This window comes from Gavia stellata, chromosome 4, assembly GCF_030936135.1.
Source record: "Gavia stellata isolate bGavSte3 chromosome 4, bGavSte3.hap2, whole genome shotgun sequence".
Taxonomy (NCBI): Eukaryota; Metazoa; Chordata; class Aves; order Gaviiformes; family Gaviidae; genus Gavia; species Gavia stellata.
Genome location: NC_082597.1, coordinates 69890170 through 69911490, shown reverse-complemented (window position 1 = coordinate 69911490; position 21321 = coordinate 69890170). Strand labels below are relative to the sequence as shown.

At 39.4% G+C, this 21321-nt stretch overlaps 1 protein-coding gene across 2 annotated transcripts in view; it reads right to left on the bottom strand.

Moving 5' to 3' along the window:
* The window catches only part of BCL2L13 (BCL2 like 13), a 41942-nt gene that overhangs the window by 7668 nt on the left and 12953 nt on the right, over positions 1-21321 (bottom strand). For both annotated transcript variants that reach the window (XM_059816302.1, XM_059816301.1), the window contains exons 3-6: positions 19036-19146; positions 18022-18178; positions 14935-15004; positions 9112-9255 (exon numbers count right to left, since the gene is read on the bottom strand). In XM_059816302.1, the coding sequence (XP_059672285.1) occupies positions 9112-9255; positions 14935-15004; positions 18022-18178; positions 19036-19146 (482 nt within the window). The remainder of the gene's footprint in view (positions 1-9111; positions 9256-14934; positions 15005-18021; positions 18179-19035; positions 19147-21321) is intronic.

Below are 21321 nucleotides of genomic sequence, written 5' to 3'. Positions count from 1 at the left end.
GGACACACACAACTGATGACAGCTCTTCTCTTAACATACCACTGGAAGTGCACCCATGCTGTTGTGACTGGTTGAACACGAAGCATACAAAAAAAGTATTCCAAAACCACACTATGCTTCTATAGACTTGTGAGCTCTGGCAATTGCAGCAAACTTCTTTTCAATAATAAACTAAAAAGAGCACCAACTAGGGCCATATTCAGACGGCCTAAATTCCCCTTAAGTTCGTATACCACACAGTGCTGAAAGCCAAGGCCCTTTGAGCAGTGACTCAGCAGCCCACAGTATGGAGGAGGGAGCCACCCATAGTCAATGGGAACTATCGGGGACAGAAACTGCGGTGAAATTTAAGCCATCCTGATGCTCCTCAATACATATTCCTCCAGCCCCTGCTTGTGCTCTATTCCTGATGCACCACTCTTAACTTTTCCCTTTCCTCTCGTAAGAAAAATCAAAGTTGTTCTTTTGGGGGAACCCACAGGTGATTTGTCCGTGATAAAAATGAACAAGTAATATAGACAAAGTACCACCACAGCTACTGCATGGACAGGTAGCTGCCCAGGCCCAGCAAGATATCTTAGCTCAGTATGATGCAATCCTAGATCCTCAGCAGGTTAACAAAGAGATGGGGAGGAAACATTGACAAAGATTGGGCATTAGTTAGATAGTTATTCCCATATATCAGGGCATTTTTAAAGGCCATGTGCTCTGCTGGAGCACTTTCACTGGAGATATGCTTCTCACAAAATACAGGTAAGATATGGGCATATGCTGAGGGTAACGTGCAGGATAAACTGCTTTGGAGAGGGTCAAGAAATGAAGGGATGGTAATACTGGGAACGTGGGCAATCCCCAACATCTCAAATACTTCATTAGTACGTGTACCAACACTACACACCCATCCTGCTTCAGCAGAAGGGAAGGCCTAAGAGGCTCAAGCATTTTATCATTTCTTTTCCCTCAAAGACTGCACTGACCTCAAAAGAGTTATCAGTTGCTGGCTCCCTAAAACTCAGAGCCTTATAAAACCTGACTCCTTTCTGTCTTTACAGACAATTTAACTTCTGTGTCAGTGCCTCAGGGACACAACTCTCCAAGTTTGAAAAGACAGATTGCCCGAGGTTGGGAAACCAGGGGGAAAGGTAACATCCTGAGGTGCAATTTCACTACTTTTTCATTAAAAGCTTATTAAGTTTTAACTGAAAAGCCAGACACTAATAAGCATTATTTAGCATACATGATTAATATTTCTTGAGCTGAATTAAGAGTTAATTCAGAAAGTCAAGAGGATAAAGCTAGGATTTTGTGCTGATTCAGTTGAGGTTTGCCCTTTTTTGTTGTTTGTTTTTTTTTTCTTTTAAAGCAGCTGCAATAGAAACTGAATGACAATTAGAACAATTCTCTTGATTCATCTACAGATGTGACCCAGAAGCAAAGCTCCCACAGACAGATTAATTCAGGACAGGATGGAACATGTGGAAGGATTTTTAATAACCTGAGGCCTTATATAAGCCCTATACTTTAGATTTACCTGTAACTAAGGAATTTATGTAATAGTTTCTTTATCTGCTTTCTTTATTGTAAACAGATAGTCTACTGCTCCAGACCAGAATAATCAGAGTTCCTCTTTTTCAAATTTGGAATGGAAGACTTGCAAACCTGGAGTGCTTTTTCTCATCCAGCATACTTACAGAGCCACGTCATGTACGTCTAGAGAAGCAAGAGTAAGTCCCTCACCACAGCACCCTGCCCCTCCTGATCCCAACCACTGCCACTTGAGGGAAGAGTTGGCACAAGTTATGATGAGAAGGAGAACTGGATGGTTCCCTTCTTGGCTAGAACACAAGGATGGTCCACAGCATGTGAGGCAGTCCTGAGGAGAAGATCAACTTAATTCTGTTGAGGTAGCATTTGCAGACCTAAAAAAGGAGCTCCAGAAGGCAATCACTGTCCTCAACCTGTGCAGTTTGACTTGTAGAAATTTTCCACAAGACTTCTACAAGTGACAGAAAGCACTTCTAAAAAACGTGCTAGACTAGCGCTCAGGATAGGTTATAGCTATTAAGTTACAGGGTGAGCTACGCTAGACAACTGTAAACTGGTAACAAAATAATAAAAAAAAATCTGAAAGATCTTCCAATAAGCAGAACCCATCAGTTTGGATTCAGCTGTAGCCCTGTCAGTGTCAGTAATCTGACTGTTGCTGAAAATCACTCTCAGCAGTGGATTCAGAACACTACCAACTTTTAAAATACATTAGGAAATTGCTACTTAAAAACACCTGTCAAGTTTCAATTATGATTTAAAGACAGCAAACATAATAACAACAAAAAAAAGACTTGGAAACTGACTCTCATGATGACTATACTATTTTTCGAAGTTTTCTAATAGGTCTGTTATTAATTGTATACAAACAAGCTGACTTACTAACAATAGTAGTTATTTTTGCTAAACAGCAAAAACTTTAACTACACATAAAAAAACCCCATCCTTATTTACTGGAATAATAATTTCAGCCTGATTTATTTAAAGCTGCTTCTGGTGGAAATAGATATTCAAATCAGAACTCTGAATGTCTCAAAGATAAAAGTAACTTTTTTCCCCTACAAAAATAGTAGGAATAGTAGTACATGCTGAATCTGTAATGGAGATGTTATTAGATAACGAATGGAAAGAGATCACCATTAAGGTGTCCAACAGAGCATTTACTGCATCTTAGAGAAGACTTTGAAAGCCCTGCCCTGTAAGCTCAGAAGACCAGACACATGCAAACCGACTGTGTCTAATTGCTGTGGACACTGTGTGTATTCTTCTGGGGTTTGGTTTAGTTTTGTTTTAAGTGTTCTGAAAAGCTCGACTGGTCTCTGTGGTTCAGTTCTTAGAGAACTATAAACAGGCAGGTTACAGTTAAGTCTGTTCACGAAAGGAATGATGTGGATAGGCAACTCATACAAAACTCATCTCCAAAGACGCTAAAAAGCCCCCAGAAAAGCTATGCAGCCCAAGAAGCCTCCCATACACCCCAGATCTTGATTTTGTCCAGTAGAAGCAAAAATTCTGTATACAGGTCAGAGAGGAGTGCCACCTTGCGGGGAAAAAGTACCTATGTTCCCAGAACTGCCTCCCCCCCCGCCCCCCCACAAATAGACCCACATAAAATCCCCAAGAAAAAAAGCACCTTGAGGTGCAGGAGGAAATGCTGGCAGAATGCAAATGTCCCAGGAGAGCAACCTTTACTATGACAAAAAATTCAAAACACTCAACACAGCTAGGAAGTTTCTTAGGTGAGAGTGCTATCTTGTAACATAACCTATCACAGAGAGAAATGAGGTTCAGTCATTACTTTCCTTGCACTGGCAGTGTCACAGTGACAGTACGAGTACTAGGAACCCATCAAATGCATTTGGGCTTAAAATCTAGTGTTTGAAAAACAAGCAAGGAATGATGAACTGGCCTGTCTCCAGGGATCCTAAGAGATTGCCCTCTGGGGAAATAAGCAAACTTCCCACAATAACAAATTTCCCCAGAGCTGGGAATGTGCTTCTTATATTATTTCTAGCTATAGTAGAGGTGCAGCCACGTGCTGGTGAAGTGCCGCCTGTGCCGAGGGCTGAGCAGGCAAAGGCTGTGCCTCAGCCACGGCTGCTGGGGTCAGGACAGCTTCACTCCCACTTGCGCCAACCAGGCTGCAATTCCATCTGCTCTGGGTCTCCATCCACAGCCCTGCTATGCCATGCCTCCTTCAGACCCTCGCTGAAGTCAGACCTGACAGCATTACCCTGCCAATCCTTCCGAGAAATGGATTATAAAAGGGGCAGCTGACAACGCCCAGATCTAGAATATTGCATTTTCAAAAAAAAAAAAAAGTAACAAAAAGCCCTCAGGCATTTATTGTAGTATTCATCTTCGTGAAATTGTCAAGGTAGATGGAGCCAAGAAAAACAGCGGAGTCCACAGATGGGACTGTACTTTTTATTAAGGAAGAAATAAAAATGAAAAAGTCATGTGAACCAAATCAAAGCACACCAATATTGCAGCCGCTGCTCTCATCCCCTTCAAGGAATGCTTTGGCTAGAACAGCCTGCAGAAATGATCCAGTTCCTTCCCCTGCCCTCCAACATAACCTCTACTACCTGCCGAGAGTCAGCACCAAAGCAACACCCTTTAAGCTTTCAGTCTTATTGATTTAAATTGAAGTAAATTTAGTTATTTAGAGACAACTTCTTCAGACAGACAGATCTGAAGTTGTTCAAAGGGAAAAAAGGAAGGAGATCTAGTTGCTCTTTCTTCCTTTAAGTTCCTTCTCCTTTGGCCACAGTGCCTAAAGAATCTATTACTGTACCCAAGAAGTTACATACAAATAGAAGTGGACATTTCACTGCAGTGTTCCATAATGCAAGCATAAAGTACAATTATTTTGAAAGGAAAACTCCTTTCTAGCACTCCTTTAATTAGATTGCCCTTTCTCACATCTCTACCATATTAAACTTACTTATCTCTGCTCCAGTGGAGCACGTCTCTCTATTTCTGCATTGTCATTCTCAAGGCAGACACCTGGACTGCTGCAGAAGGAGATTTTAATCTCCAGTAGCGCAAACTGACCGCCTCGCTCCCTCAGGATGACAAGTGTCTCTCTACTCTTTTTCTCCTCCAGATCGTTAACAGACTCTAGTATGCAGATTATTCAATCACCAGCAGCAAAAAAAATGACAAAACTGGCAGAAAAGCCCAAGACAAAACACTGGAAACAGAGAACAACTCTTCTAAGGCTGAGATATGAAACTGTAAATACTATGCATATTTCAAGCAAATTTACTTTTACTTTCTTCAACATGGGCAAATAACTAGTTAAATTAAAATCCAGGTCTGAACATCATGAGACAAGAACCCTGGGAAGGCAGAGACAATTTCAGCTAGGGTCACAAATACAAATACCAGCCTCTTACTGAGAGAGGAAAGCTTATTAACTGAATACCGATAAACACCGATTCCATGCACCTATTTCACCTTTTTCAAACAAGTGAATAAAAGATGGGCTTGTATCATGAATGTGAATCTGAGGAAAAAAAAAAAAAAAGGCAGCTAGCTTCTCATACTTCTTCCTCCTTATAGACATTCCCAGACTATTTAAACATAGATGAAATCTAACCATGGAAAACAGGATCCGCAGAGCTTGAGAAGAAATAAATTATTTGGGAGGCAGGGTGGGAAAGGAAGAGGAAAAAAATCCTTACCAACTGACTGGCCTTACTGTGCACTTTTCCAGGAGACCAAGAATTGCTTCTGATGCAGCAGCATTCAGCCCTGGAGAAGTCAGACAGAGCAAAAAGGGAGGGGAGAGGAGGAGGACGGGAGGGGAGAGGAGGAGGAGGGGAGGGGAGAGGAGGAGGAGAAGGGGAGGGGAGAGGAGGAGAAGGGGAGGGGAGAGGAGGAGAAGGGGAGGGGAGAGGAGGAGAAGGGGAGGGGAGAGGAGGAGAAGGGGAGGGGAGAGGAGGAGAAGGGGAGGGGAGAGGAGGAGAAGGGGAGGGGAGAGGAGGAGAAGGGCAGAGCATGTACACTGCATGTCAGTTTGTTGAGCCCTAACATTGCTTTTGGGAAAGAGAAGAACGAAGCAACTGCTAAATCAGGCTGGGAATTGGTTTGCGATTGTTCAAAATAATAAGGGAACAAGATCTTAGTATGACCATTTGGGTTCAAAACAGAGAGTCAGGAGGAAGAAATGTGTGTCCTCACATGTGTCTTTTTAAAGAATCTAGAATGCTTTTTGCTCCAAAACAGAGATCATACTAAAACTTAATGTCAAGCAGGGTAAATCTAAGAGCTGCAGCCAAACCTGTCACCGCAAGTAGTGAGAGAGGGAGGCTGTCCAGAATAAAGCAAGATTTCCTAGCTTTCCTACAGTACTCCAAACTCAGCTTGCATCTACCTGCAAATCTAAGATATTGTAAACTAGATGGAGTAGTCATTTCATCTCTTCATTCACGTTTATATTGCCAGCTGCATCCAAACACAATATGCACTGCACTGCAGACATTCCTACTTGGAAGACTTTCACCCTAAAGCAGTAAAACAGAGCAACGGGAAGGCGAACAGCATACACAATGGCCAGAATCATAGTATCAAAATATTGTATGCACTTGAACATAAAAATGTGGCAGCCACTCTCTCACCAACCAACCATTACATCCTTGTCCCACCTTACCATGGAAAGTTAGCTGAATTACAATTTTAGTGCCTGAAGGGAGAACGGGAGGGGACCACTCATTGTTTCAGCACATCATCTCATCACCATATCTCTGCAGCACTGGGATGAAAAATCAAAAAGCAACTTCTCATCTCAGAGGCTCTACCTCTAGTATCCCAAATTTCTCATTCTTCACAAGCCACACCGATTTCTTGAAACACACTGCATATCTATTCAATTTATCAACCTTTATTCCTGTGAGCTAGCAATTTTGTTTCTAGTTAGCTGTTGTCCACCATCCTCAATCAGATGCTTTCCCGGACCTACAAGCCTCCCAAGCCCACAAAACAACTTGAAGTCTTGCACACATGCAGAACTTCAGGAGCTTTTCCAGCCACATCATGGCTGCACAGCAATGACGCAGCAAGTGGTCCCACTGGATGACACAGCTCTGTAAAATTCTGACTCCACAGATCTGCAGTGGGGCATAGGAGGGGCTCAGCTGACCCCTTACCTTCGACTGGCTACTTCCCTGCTGGCAAAGGTTGACTTCAATCCAAAAATTGAGGAAGATCCCAAATTACGTGGTGCCAAGGGGAGGCACAGAACCAGAGACACTACAGAATTTTTCAGGTCTGCCCCTGAAAAGCCGACTCCTGTGAAGCTCTCCTCTGCTCCTAATCCATGAAAAAACAGACAGGCTATTCTGGTATCTTCTCAGTTTTAAGTAAGCTCTTAGCAGCTGAAGGAAAGACCTATCTTCACACCGCTCTGGAATAACACAAAAATTGAACCTCTTGCTGTCACAGCAACATAATTCACTGGAGACTCCCAGGTTTATACATTGCCCTTATGGCTCTAGCAAAGTATTACTGACAACTTGATCTGGCACACAGAGCCCCTGCGGCAGATGCTTATCTTAAAAAATGCAAAATACTTGCATGATGGCTAACAGCCTGCCAGGTGGCTTTTCTCCGTCCCTTCTCAGAAACATAAACTCTCCCACCCTTACCTCATGCCCTACTCCCAGCACTGCCATCCCCAGAACACCATCCCACAGACTCATAACAAACCGAGAAACATACCACTCAGTAAAAATGAACATTTTCCTTACAGGAAAAAAAAACCCCAACAGTAAAACTATGTAGTCCCTTCCTCCACATAAAGCCACAAACCAAGCGGGTCCCCAACCCCATCCCCAGAGCAACTCACAAAGGGTTAGTGCAGCTACATTAATTCGTCTGGAAAGGATTTTCATCACCTTGTCTCTTTCCTCGCCTCTTCTGCAGTTTCAAAAATAGCTCTGGCTTGTTTGCTGTACCGCTTATGTCAGTCTGATTTTATGCCTGACTGGATGTATACAGACAAGCTCGTACCCCATTAAACACCGACTACCCAGATCTGTACATACATGCACAGTCACACAAACACAAAGCATAGCCCCCCCTCCCTTGGAGGCCATGCTGGAAAGCTGCTTGTTTTCAGAGGCTTTGCACTGTATTAAGTATGTTTATAGCAGGCCTCAAATAGGGGCTAGAGAACAGACGGCAGCCTTTTCTGAGGTTAAAAAAAAAGCAAAAAAGCAAAAGAGCACTAACATCCATCCGTCTTAAAGCTGCAAGTACGGACCTTCCCTGTGATGAAAATACTTTGAAATGTGAGTGCGTTTATCAAATGACCTAAGGTCATTTGGCTGCATGCTGTCAGTGTTTCTGTCCATTAAAGACAAACAAACCCTCCCAAAGGCTTTGAAAACTATTATCCACGATTGCCGGGAAGGGAAAGGATATAGGAAGGTGCAGACGTGCAGAAATTCTGGAACAAACTACTCTTAAAAAAACCTTCAGGTAAAGTCCTGAAATACGAGAAGCTGTCTGAATGAGATTTTTCCTACTAGCACTTTTTAATCACTGGGTTTTCCTGAACAGCTTTTCTTTTTAGAATAAATCAACTTGCTGGAGCCATTTCACTAATCCCAGATTAATTCCATTCAAATCTGGGATCCTTCCCAAACCCAGTAATCTAAAGCTCAGCCTCCTTTAGCACAGTTCTACCTTCAAGACCCAGCTCATCGGCTGTGAGCTGCCTCTGTGATGTATTTTTAAATGAAACTTTCTCAGCATGCCATGACTCAGGAACACTGGTTACCGTGAACTGAAGATTTCCACAAGTAAATGCAGCACACAGAAATCTTCATTCTATCCATGTTCCTATATAGCTATAAAATCCAGTATGTATTAGCTATTGTATCACTTATTATAAAAATAAATTAGTACCTACTGACATTCTGTATGAAGTGCTCCCCAATTACTTCTCTGCTAAAAAACCCTCTGAAATTTAAGAGGAAAAAAAACCATATACCATTTCCAGCAGTCACCAGAGTATGAAGATAATATTAAAAAGACCAGCCTCTCAGGCACAGTATCTCTTGTTACGTATGTTTGCTTCTAAATGCAATTCTGTATGTATATTAAGAGGAAAGAACATACAAACAAAAGCTCACCATATAGCAACACATTAGCATCTTAACACATAGTGTATGAAAACTAGTTGTTATTTAACATCTGAGGACCTCTTCAATTTCAACAGCAAGCCAACAAACCAGACATGCAAAGAACTGGAACAGACTGCCTGGGGAAATTGTGGAGTCCAATCACAGATGTCTTTAATGTCAACATCAGAAATGAATGGGTAAAAGTCAGTTATGCCTTGGGGCTGAGAGGTGAAATGGATGACTGCCCAAGATCCCTTTCCAACTATATGGTTCTGACCTCCTGCCTTTTTTTTTTTTTCTTTTTTCTGGGCATTTTTTCTCTCATCCGCTTACTTCTGGCAACCCCTCTTAGCTTTCACTCCTATTAAAACTAGTATCACACTTAGAAATAAGCTTTGAAAAAAGTATGAAAAATTAAACATTGCCTTCTTACCCATCCTCCTTGTTGAATGATATAGTCTGCAGAATAGTCTTCTAGATATGTCACCCCAAAGTTCACAAGTGCGCTCAGTGGTTCCTGGCCCCGTCTGGTTAACTCCATCAGGAATTGTTGTAGCAGAACCAGGGGCACCAAGACCTTAAAAAACAAGAATTGTGAATAAATACAGAAAGCATTATCAATATTACTGTGTAGGTAAAACAGAAGAATTCATGTGGTCCACAGAAAAGGTCTGAATCTACAAGTCCAAATATATCAGGGACTATACACTTCATTTTTGTGAAGACACAAGGCAGAAACACAATACAATTCAGTAAGAAAAGAGCACTTAATCTGAGAAGCAAAACACCACTAACTTGAGAGTTTCACAGAACAGGACTGCAGTGCTTTCTTAAGCCCCATTTTTTTCCAACACAAGATTCAGGTAGAGAAGCAGAACACGTCCAGAACTTTCTACCCCAGAAGTGGAAAGATGCAACATTATAAACAGTTTGAAGGGATATGCATCCAAATTGTATTTAAATAGCAAACTCATACACATTCTTGAACTGCAAACACATTCAAACACTGCACTAGACAGTCTCTTCAGAAGTTCACACTTGGCTTTTAGACAGGACAGAAACAAGCAACTCCTCCCAACAGCATAATATTACAGACATGTTTAAGATGACAAACACAAACCCCTCTCCACGTTAAACTCTCCCTCCCATGCCAAATTTAACACGTACAGAATTCCCGAATTCCCTTCCTCATTTCCTACTCCCATTCCTCCTTCCAAACCTTTTGTCTTTAACTGAATACTCAGCCTTAACCCAAATGTGAATTGGCTCTGGAAGATGCAAGGCTCTGTGAACCCACCTCCTTCTTGTTATACAGTTCTAGACACTTCCTTCTGAAATGATGTTTTTGTTTGCCTAAACAGCATGCAGTTGAACTTTTAAACTCTGAATTTATTCTCCTAGAGCACGCAAGTGGCCCTCTGGGCAAAGTTTATATGCAGCAGTTTGCCAAGTTTAGGAAACTGGTATGAACTGAAGTCATTAGCATCTGAAAAAGCGCTATTATGATACAAGAGAAAAATATTTGTAAGTTTTACTGCACCTAGTTTGTGACAACTGCATTGCACATCTATTCACTGTTCAAATAAGAACGCTGTTCCCCAGCTGCACAAGGCAGATGCAGGATAATACTACTGCTCAGACTGGACTCCAAATGCCTCCTTCCATTCCCAGTCTCCTCCTCCTTCAGCCTGATTTTCTTTTCTGTAAATATCATCCATTACTATTCCCAGAAATCACACCTTAGGATGCAAAGCTGGAGGAAGATAAATAGGAAAAGCAGGCTGGGTTTGAAATTTGTACTAAATCCATGGTGGAATCACACTGAGATGGACCACTAATAACAGATGGGGCCTTAAAAATGCCTGTAATGTGATAAATTTAAGATGTCCCAGGTGATTAACAACTGAGAGAGTCCAATACTATGGCAGACAGGTTATAGTACTGTTCTTCTGGTAGTTAACACTGCAGTCACTTAACTAGGAACGAGATGGTGCTTGCATTTTAAAAGCCTTGGGGTTTTTTGAGTTTCTTGTAATTAATCTCAACTCAAAGGCAGAAGAGGTGCAAGCGTACAGTGCACAAACATAAGGAGCAGGTTAAGGTGAGGTAAGCATCAGAAGAAACTTCAGGCTTTTTGGATCAAAGAAAAAAAAACATGCTGTCAAGACTAGGCATCTTTCAGAGGCTTTGGGCACACCCACATAACTCTACAACAGCATGAACATTCAGATCTCAAAATATTTGACATTTACTTTAAGCTGAAGGCAAGAGAAACAAAGGAAAAAAAAAAAAGGCTGCTTAGGAAATGAGGGGAGCTCACAGGTTGGCATACTGAACATGACTGTTGCCATCTTCCTTTGCCAACTTAAGTATCTAATCCATCCACTCCTCCCAAATTCAGCAAGCCTCTGCAGACCTCAGGAGCGAGGGGCCAAATTCCAACTCTAATATCCAGTCCATGCAGACCAATAAACACCACCTGGTTTTCTTTTCCCGCTGAAACTAGTGCTACTTCTGCCTTTCAGACCAGTAGGAACAGGAACAGGTTTGCATGATACTGTCCCTAAATTCATGAAAAAAATTACCTTCGCAGTACTTCCATAAAGGTTAACAGCCTTCTGTACATAAGAGCAGCTAAGTGAATGGTGATGAGATTTAACTAGTAAAAATATAAGCCTTAGCAATTCAAAGCAACTGCAATTCAAAGCAACTGCAATTCAAAGCAACTGCAATTCAAAGCAACTGCAATTCCCTCCACCAGTACACCTGGGAAGGAGTGCTAGGGGTTATTTATATTCTGACTGAAAAAAATAGTTGGCAGGAGAAAACTTCTAGGGAATCATTAAAACACCCCACTTTACTATCAGAAGATTTCTGATTAATTGTGTAAATGAAAGATTTCTGTCAATTATGCTACTGCAATCCCATAGTACAATATTACAAATTTAAATGTACACCAAAAAAAATTATTACAAAGAAAGTTCAGAGACTTTGAAGACGCTATATCCCTTTCTGTGTACCTTTTGACTATTTCAACATAAAATTAATCTAATTCTTTCCATGATTACTTCTTACATTTTGGTTGTATTATTCTGTGGCTCTGTTAATCAGTAAAATGGGACATTAAGATGACTGCTAACCTACTTACCGGTTCAGTTGACTCTCAACATCAGTATTTGTTTAACTCTCAACATCAGTATTTGTTATCCTTTTATCTGATGCACAATAGTGGGATTATGTATTTTGGAGTATGTATATATTATTAAATTTTAAGCAAAAAGCATAAAAACAGTGGAGTACTTCAATTTTCATTACATTCATTTTGTTAGAGAAATATAATTTGCTGTTAAGTTTGAGGTGGTTTTGTTTTGTTTTAATGAGAGCCTTATTTGAAATACAAGGTGAAGACTCCTCCTTTTCTTTGCAGAATCCAACATCATGCCTATTATTTTCACATCACAATTTCTGAGGAATACATGAAATAATTTTTTTTACTGAGAACCAGCACTTCTAATGTCTGTGGGTAAACTTTGCTTCTGTGGGATGTTAATGGAAGAACTGATGTTCCCATGTATTAGTTTGCCCTGCAATTATTTCCTCATTCAGATCGATATTCATGTTTTAGTGACTGAAAACATTCCTTTACATCCCATGTGCTAGTCAGTTAAACAAATCCCTTCAGGAGTTCAGACATACCACTGCACTCTGGAAAAGATCCACATTTTAAATGGAAAAAATAACAGCTATATTTGGAAGTGTTGTCTTTCTCCTCATGCTTGTATAATGAATAGGTTTTCTGAAAACTAGTATGACTGAAAAATTATACCTTCCCAATTGTAAACCAGACAGATCAAGCCTTTGTCCACATTCAACCTCCCAACAGCTAGCCTGCCAGGTAATCCAGTACCTCCCAGAAATATATGCTTACCTGTACGCCATGTCTCTCATACACATAACATCAAGGAAGATTGGCAAAGACTACTTTGAGCCTGCTTTGTGCCATAGAGATATATTAACTAGGTGGGGCTTTTATACAGACATACGTATAATAATACATACTACGACAGCAAAGGCTCAGAAATTTAAAGTGAGATTTTATATACTAGTTCATAGGCTACTGAAAGCAAAAAGAACATCTTGCTGTGCAAGAGGCCACTACTGAGCACAACAAGTACAGCTTACATGTAACTGAAAACACATTTGATCTACTAACTCCAGTTGTTTAATTTTTTCTAGTCTGGATCAAACCACAAGCCTTGATCACACAGAATTCTGTCTATGAGAAGGCATTGCCACATTTTTAGCCCTTTGACATCTGCCACAGCTACTGTGCATCCTCAATTTCTGTTCCAGCCAAGAAACTATAGGATATGTAAGGTCCGTGAGCATGTAACAGGGAATGATTTATTATTCCATTCAGCTAGGTCAGCTAGTTGCATGTTTTCTTATTACTTAGTCATAAAAGGGAGTAAGCTTCAGTTCTCCCAATAGCATCAATTTAAATACACATCCTTCAGATTTTCACAAAGTTGAGGCCAGCACAGTCTCATTTTGCTGCTGTATGCCTGCTAATTAGACCTAATGTTATGTCTATTTATAGCTACTTTTAAAAATTATTTTTCTAACACCTTCTTCTTTAGAGTGAAAATTAAGCTAGGTTGAGGTTGGAGGAAAGATATCTCGGTCTCTTCTGTTATAAAATACAATTCTGATTAAGATGATAAAGGAAATGAAACCAAAATAAATGTATTCCATTTCCTCAAAACAAGTATTATTAAAGGAACTGCTAGGCATTCCTGAAGCATCAAGCTACCACAAAACCAATACAAACAGATGCTGTACTATTCTACAAAATTTCCATTCTGGTTTGTTTGTGGACTGTAAGTTTTGTAGCAACAAATGTTACAGGTAAACAGAGATGATAACAAAGACATCTTCTGGATGATATTCTCAATCAGAAACTCATGGGGACCAAAATCCACTAGCCACAGGTGTTGCAGAAATGTAGCAGCAATGGAGGCTGAATCATAAACCCCCAAATGTGGCTGATCCATCTACCCAGGGCTGTATCTTCAAGAGGTGTGTACCAATAGCATATGGAGATGCAATAGGCAACTGACAAGCTCCAGCCACCTCCTCCCTTGCCAGCTGAGCCACAATGACTGGTTTTATACTTGTTTTTAGTTTTCACCAACTGAAAAGTAAAATGTGCTAGCTTAAGCCACTTTCTTGATAATCAGATTTCACGGTTGTTTAAACTAAAATGCTATGAATCACAAGACGATAAACTGAAAACACACACACCAATTATAAGTGCTGGAGCCAAGGGCAGTGACTTGTCAAGCAATGTTTAATAAACTGCTTTAAAAGTGCCCACACCCTTGGTTAGATGATCAGTTTCTGAAGTAAGCAGGGAAATCTAGTTAAGGAAAAGTATTTCTGGAAAAAAGATATCAAGAGGGAAAAAAGATTTCTTGTTCCATTCTACATTTAAGACTAAATTTTAACACTCAATTTGTGCTTAAATTTGCAAGTAGTTATTTCATTCTTTCATTCTTTTTCTGATGCCCACTGAACCCATCAGAGAATTATTAAGATGATGAATTTGAATGATTAATGAAAGATGAATCTGGGAACAGGAATTCTACTCATTCTACATTAAAACAATTATAAGACAGTTCATCTACAGATTTGCATTTTGTTTTAAAAAGAAGCTTCATATCATTTGACATAACTACTCCTGAAACCAGGCAGGCACACCATCCTTATGTTCTCTGAAAAATTTAAATTTTGTGAAGATACTATCATTTTTTATTTTCAACATGTTTAGCACTTCTTTTTACATATATTTTGAGCCTGAGATGGGAGCAATGAAACCGTATAGAAATACTACGAAAACAACTATCTCAGATTTCATTACCAAGCTGCTAAAACAATAAATCTTTCTTGGGAATTTAAAAATGTTTAGTGATTATTGTAAAAAAAATATGTCACGCAACAACTCTAACTTTTCTTTTTACTATAATAAAGGAAGATTGACCTAATACTTCCATTAGGTAACTTCTGGCTAAATTAGCTAAAAACTACATGTTATGTCCACATCTACCATTTTGAGAGTGAAAATTATTTCATACTAAAAACAAGTGGGTTCTTTTTATTCTTGTTCCTCTCTGAAGCATAACTGTACCTAGTAAAAAACACTGTGGACATCAAATAGATGCAAGAGATACCAAAGTGAAAGTCAATGCTTTGGTACCTTGTTCCATCCACTGGCATGAGCAGCTGTCTCTTGTGTGCGCTCTCGATATTCTTGATATGTCACTGGCCTGCAGAAGTTAAACCAACACTGAAAGTTATAAAAGGAAACAAAAGAACAAGAATAAAATAAAATTCTCAGTTTCCAGAGAACAAAATATTTTCACATGTTATTACAGCAAATAATTTTCAAGAACTAACAAGTCTTGAGTTTCAGGACATACAACACCAGCACCAGACAGGATCAGGAAGGCATTACCTTCTCCCAATTACACAATTTCATATAATTAAGTGAATTTCATAACAATTTGATAGTCTACAACTTAAAGGACTTTATATAAGTAGGTTCTCTGATATGTTACCAAAATTTCTAAGGTCTTGCATATAATTTTTTATAATCTAAGACTTTAAAGATAAAAAATTCTACTAAGACATTCACATGTGAGATAGAGGTCAATGCAGAGTAATTTTTTTTTAAACAATATAGGCTATGAACCAACACAGGCTGCTTGACCGCATTATGTTACAGTCAAAGCCTTTATTTGCAAGAAACAGCACTTTTGATCACAAAACCCTCTTTGTATTTCAGTAGATACCTCTATTTTAGATTCATCACATCTCTACTTCTCTGAATTGGGATGATGAAATTGTCTTCTTCCATACTCTTTCCTCCAAGATTATATAGTATCTTAGAGTCAGTAACAATAAAGACTTTCTGCCAAGTGAAGCAGAAGATGTACTGCTTCAAAAGCAGTTGTCTGAGCCAGATCATGACAAAAGGCAAATTCACACTTTAAGGGAAATACTGGTAACTGGTATTGGACAGAGGACCGCTTATTGAACTCCTAACTGGTATTGGACAGAGGACCGCTTATTGAACTCCAAGAACCTGTCAGGATCTAACAGTCTACTGTACCACAACATAGTATTTTATACACATATAAGAGCACAAAAAAAATAAGCAAAATAAATAAGCATTGCATCAAATAGCACTACTGTAGCTAACATGGGTGAAACAACAGAGTTAAAGCACACTGGGGAAAACATAATTTGGGTTTGTCATTTTAAGCGCATTGTCTTAACTTCCTTGGTACATTAGTTCCTTTAAAACACAAATCCAAATGAATCAGTGGGATGAGAAGTGCAACAGCTGCAAGAAGGGTATTATCAAGAGATTAAACAGTAGGTCTAGTTTGCCTTATAAAAAGGCATGCATGTCAACACGTTTTCACAGGCATTTCAGAGTTTATATATATGTATGTACGTACGTATGTATATAAATAAAAAAATACTTAAAATGCAAATATTTTCCCATAGAAAACACAAGAAGCCTAGAACATCAGGCTACTAACAAGCTAGAACCACTTAATTTTCAAAGACCTCATCTCAGGAACTCTCCAGAAAGAATCTAGAGTGCACCAGTTATGACCCCTCAGTGTCGGACAGTCAGCAAATTATCTACAACCTTTAAGACATTTAAAGTTAAAATGCTGTTATTTCAATTTACTATTTCAGACACACAAAAAGGATCAGTCGCAAGGCTTACCGCTATTTTTCCAACTTGTTGCCAGCGTGGTTTTTTAGTCTGTAGTAAAGTATTTATCAAAACAAGTTTTTAAGGCCACATGGGGCAAATACCTGGCTTGTAAAGGTAGATAAGGTTCTGCCATTTCTGGAGGAACACACTAGCATATATTTTGCCATTTAAGGAGAAACTTGTACCCCACCTAACTCTTTCTGTGGGTACATAATTGTTAGTTTACACAATACTGAACTTACTTTTTGACCCTGTAAAAACTGCGTATAGAAGCAGACAGTATATATATTAGTTTCTGAAAGTTAAATGGTGAATTGACAGAGTGTCCTTTTCCCTTCGATGACACACAGAAAAAGAGACAGCCATCTTCATCTGCCTGGTCAGATGTTACATGGCACCTTTGCTGTGAAATCCAGGTCAGAGTCATAGAATCATAGGATGGTTTGGGTTAGAAAGGACATATAAAGATCATGGACAGGGACATCTTTCACTACATCAGGTTGCTCAAAGCTTCATCCTACCTGACTTTGAACTGTCAGTTTTAAATTATATTGGTCATAAAAAGTCAACCCTTAGTTGTTGACTAGGGAGCTAGTTAAGGAATAGATGGGCTATTTAAGAAATCACAGAATGGTTGAGGTTGGAAGGCACCACTAGAGAACATCCTGTCTAACCTCCCTGCTCAAGCAGGGTCTCCTACAGCAGGCTTCCCAGGACCATGCCCAGACAGCTTTTGAGTATCTCCAAGGATGGAGACGGCACACCCCTCTGGGCAACCTGTGCCACTACTCAGTCACCCTCACAGTAAAAAGGTGTTTCCTAATGTTCAGATGGAATGACTTCCAAATTCGTGATTTTCCAGAAGTCTGCCATAAAGGGTATTGCCTTCATGAGGGCATAAGATGCCTCTCCAATGCATGCATGGAAAGCTTAAGCCCCATGCATCAGAAAGTTTACACTAGGTGCTGATATCTAGGCTTCCGGTATCTTGTTGTTCAAACAGTTCATGAATAGCTACGCAAACTCTGGAAGAGTAGTACTAGAGATTCTTAGCTTCTTTTGAGCCATATTATTCAAACCAACCCACGAAGCGTAGACTCAGATAGCTATTTGCTAATGCTGCCTTCACAACTTCATTTATGTAACTGTCCCTTAAGTTGCATCTTCCAACTCCAGCTCTCTGCAAATACATTTTGAAGGTCACTCAGAACAGCTAGAAGTAGTTCATGTGGATCCATTAAAATCAGGCTGGTAATTTGTAACAGAAAAACAAGCAACCATAATAATTTTACGAATTTGCAAAAGACATTAATCAAGATACTAGCATGCCAAGTACAATGTGCTATTTAAACAATAAGCTTAATCTGGCAGGACAGGTCTTAAGGCACCAAGGTTAGCCCAGGGGCCCACATTTGCTTCAGATGTGTGCCTGAATGGTGGCCATAAAGCATCTAACTACCATCCTTTCAGGGAAACTCGCCCACTCATCTTGAGTCAGACTACAATGCAAAACGAAACACCTTTCCTTTGAAAAAGCAAATGGAAACTCACTTGCTAAGCAAGCTCTGCAGTGCTTTGTGTAGATGTTCTTTCAATTCCTGGGACACTTTCTCCCCAAAATGAGCCAGGCAGTCTTCTATTGAGCTGTCTGGATTGGCAGGACTGAACACTGGGGAAGTGTGGCAGTCAAATCCTGTAGTGTTAAATGCTGAGAGAAGAAAGTATACAAAATAAAATAAAATACAGTCATATAAGAACATCAACAGTCTCAGATTTCTTATCCCACCAGTTAACACAGTTTACATAAGGGACGAAGAAATCACAACTCTATAGTCAAAGCATGCTATGAACAAATTGTAGCAAAGTAAGTATGGTCCAAATATATTCTGGAAGTGGTACTTGGAAGCCGTAGATAACTTTGAGCTACATTTCCCCTCCAGCTCTTATTTCACAACTGCATCCTAACCAGCAAGTTAGCTGAATGTGCAACTATTCTCAATTTTAAGTTGATGCCAACACTGACAGAGCAGCAAGACAGCCTCTTCTCCATGGTAAAATTTGTCCGCACATGGACAGATCTAGAGCCTTCCTACTCCAGATTTCCAATTTGCAACACATATGTAAAGCAAAGATTGTCTCCAAATCATCCCTTGATGGGAGTCCTATAAAAGCCACATCTATAGGTCAAAGCATGTCACAAAAAATAAACCTGGTGGAAATGAGAAATCAGATGGTTTAAGTCCACGATCCCCTGAATGTTAGCTGCTGAGGAATGATTTCACTTCTGTCATCAACTGGAGCAGTTTAAGGGCTGCTTACATTTGATTATTTATAGTAGCCTATTAAATGTCATTCAATTATTTGCTTGGGCTAGACTCCACCACTCCAAACAGTAACGTTTATCTATTTTACTTCATGTGACAATGTGTGGTAATCTTGTGGGGGGAGGAGAGTAAAGAGATTCGATGCATTCAAAAATCTCTTTAACTAGAGTATCTGTTACAAATTAACCACCACTATAGTGCATAGAGATTATCGAATGAAATGGGAAAATCTGAAGAGCACCTTCCAAGATTTCTTCATCAAGACGTTTTAGTTCCTCGTCGATTTCTGTTTTAATCTTCTCCAAAGCCTCTTTCTCCAAAGCATGTTGTGCCGTAAGCTGTTGTTGAGCCCCTACAAGAAACCAGAGAAATTATTCAAGTGTAGTATTTCAAATAAGGTAGATAATGGAACATGATATTGAAATATTAACTATAAAGGAATTCAAGGTGAAAGTTCTATTTCAGACAACAACATAAAAAGTATGATCCCTTAAGGGCACTTATTACAAAAGTTTTATTATATGAACCCAGAAACACATAAACTTCCAGGCCTATTCAAGATAGAATAGATGCTTTAAATATGAATATATATATTCAAAAAAATAGAACTGTAAAGCCACAAACAGAATATATAACAGCTTTAAAAACAAACTTATCTTAAATTTAAGACCAAAATCAAACCAAGGCACATAAACAACAAGTCATTAAAACTAATATACTCATTACCAAACTACACCAAAACAAAGCAGACATAGGCATAAGCTTGATTTTTAGTTGCAAAATTGATATTGATGCCTGCAAAATCTACAAAATACTCAGAGCAACTATGTAATGACATCAATGAAGAGTCCCAAAATCTATTAACTGTGTATCATTTTGCTGTTCATGAGGAGTCTATAGGCCACAATGACATAATTTAGGACCAGGTTTCCAAGTAACAATAGAGGCAAAGGACCCCACAATTGTCAGTCAATTGTCAATTCCCATCTCCTAATCAAGTCATTCAGGAATTTGAAATGGCTGCATAACCCCAGAAGTACATATGCCGTGGTTTGGGCCGCATGGCAAGGTAACTACTCAAGTAACTGCTTTATGGGATGGGTACTAATGGAAAGACTAGATGTCTGGGACAGAGTTCCAGCTCAAAACTTTTGCTATTTAGCTGCTCATCTTTATTTCTTCCATCAGCTTTCAAGCATGTCTTCAAATCCCATTCTTAAAGCACACTACAATAACTGTTCCATTAACTGCTGTCTCATTTTCACCAAACGTCACTGCATCAACAACCTACCACTGAAATTTTCTTCTTCCTTTCATTCAATTTCTTAAAATGTCCTACTTGGAGATAAAATGGATCTCTGTTACATCCACACAAATATAAAAGTGAGTTTTGTATCAACTTACTCCTGAACTAAATAAATAAACAAACAAACAAAATTGACCACAAAACTTCCCTTTGTTAAGTAATCCCCCTTCCAGCCATTTCCTTCCCTAAATTTTGGGTCAATTATCAGCCCTCATTAGCCCTCCACTCTGCTACTTTCAACAGTATCAGTGACTGGGTTACTCAAAACTCGTCTTCTTAGCTCTCTTACTTCTGAATATTTCTTAGAATTCTTTTTTGGGACTCCCATGTTCTCTCGTGCCCATGATTTGAAACATCATCTCCTGGCCAACCTTCTGATAACATTGCCCACGCCCACTGTTTCTTACTCATGTATCCCAATGCTGATGACTATCTCACCCTCTCGGCACCTAGACCACCTGCCTACAGCTCTACCTGGGCATCTAGACATCGTTCCACTCTACAGATACTCTTCACTCAGTTGAAGAAAATAAAAAGGGAAAGGATTTGCATCTGTAATGCTGGTATCATCTGACTTCATTTCTTCTTCATCACTTATATTTCACATCCGAATCTTCAGGTAAGTCCTGCAACACCCAGCGTAGCTTTCTGGCATGTCTTTCTTCATGCCTGTTTTGAAGACACTAAAATCATAATTCAGTGGTCTTATAAACAACTATTTGCTTTGGTTCGTCTCTAAATCTGCTTAAACTCACTTGAAGTATTGTTTCACCTTCCTCTTTCCTCCATAATGGATACACAATATCACCAGTTTTCATATCAGAGTGCATGAAAACTGTAAAAGCAATAATACTAGTTAACACACACAGATGCGTGGTAAAGTATACTGTGCATTTTCTGTATTTAAAAAAAACACTAGACAATAAGCTTGCAAGGTCTCCTACATTTGAAAAATAAGCTAAATATCCACAAAATCAATCCACTGAATGTGTGCCAATGCTTAAAAACTCAGCACTCAATAGATACCTGTGAGACAAAATCCTTCTAAACCAACGTACAAATCAGGGTAAAATGTCTGCATTTATTTATGCAAACAGTTTAAAGGAACAACAGATAGTCAGTTTAATTCCATTTTACTTAACCACATAGTTAGATCATCATCACCATGTTCAGAGTAACTTTATTTAGCTTCTTAAATCCCTTCTCAAACAGTCTCTCTTT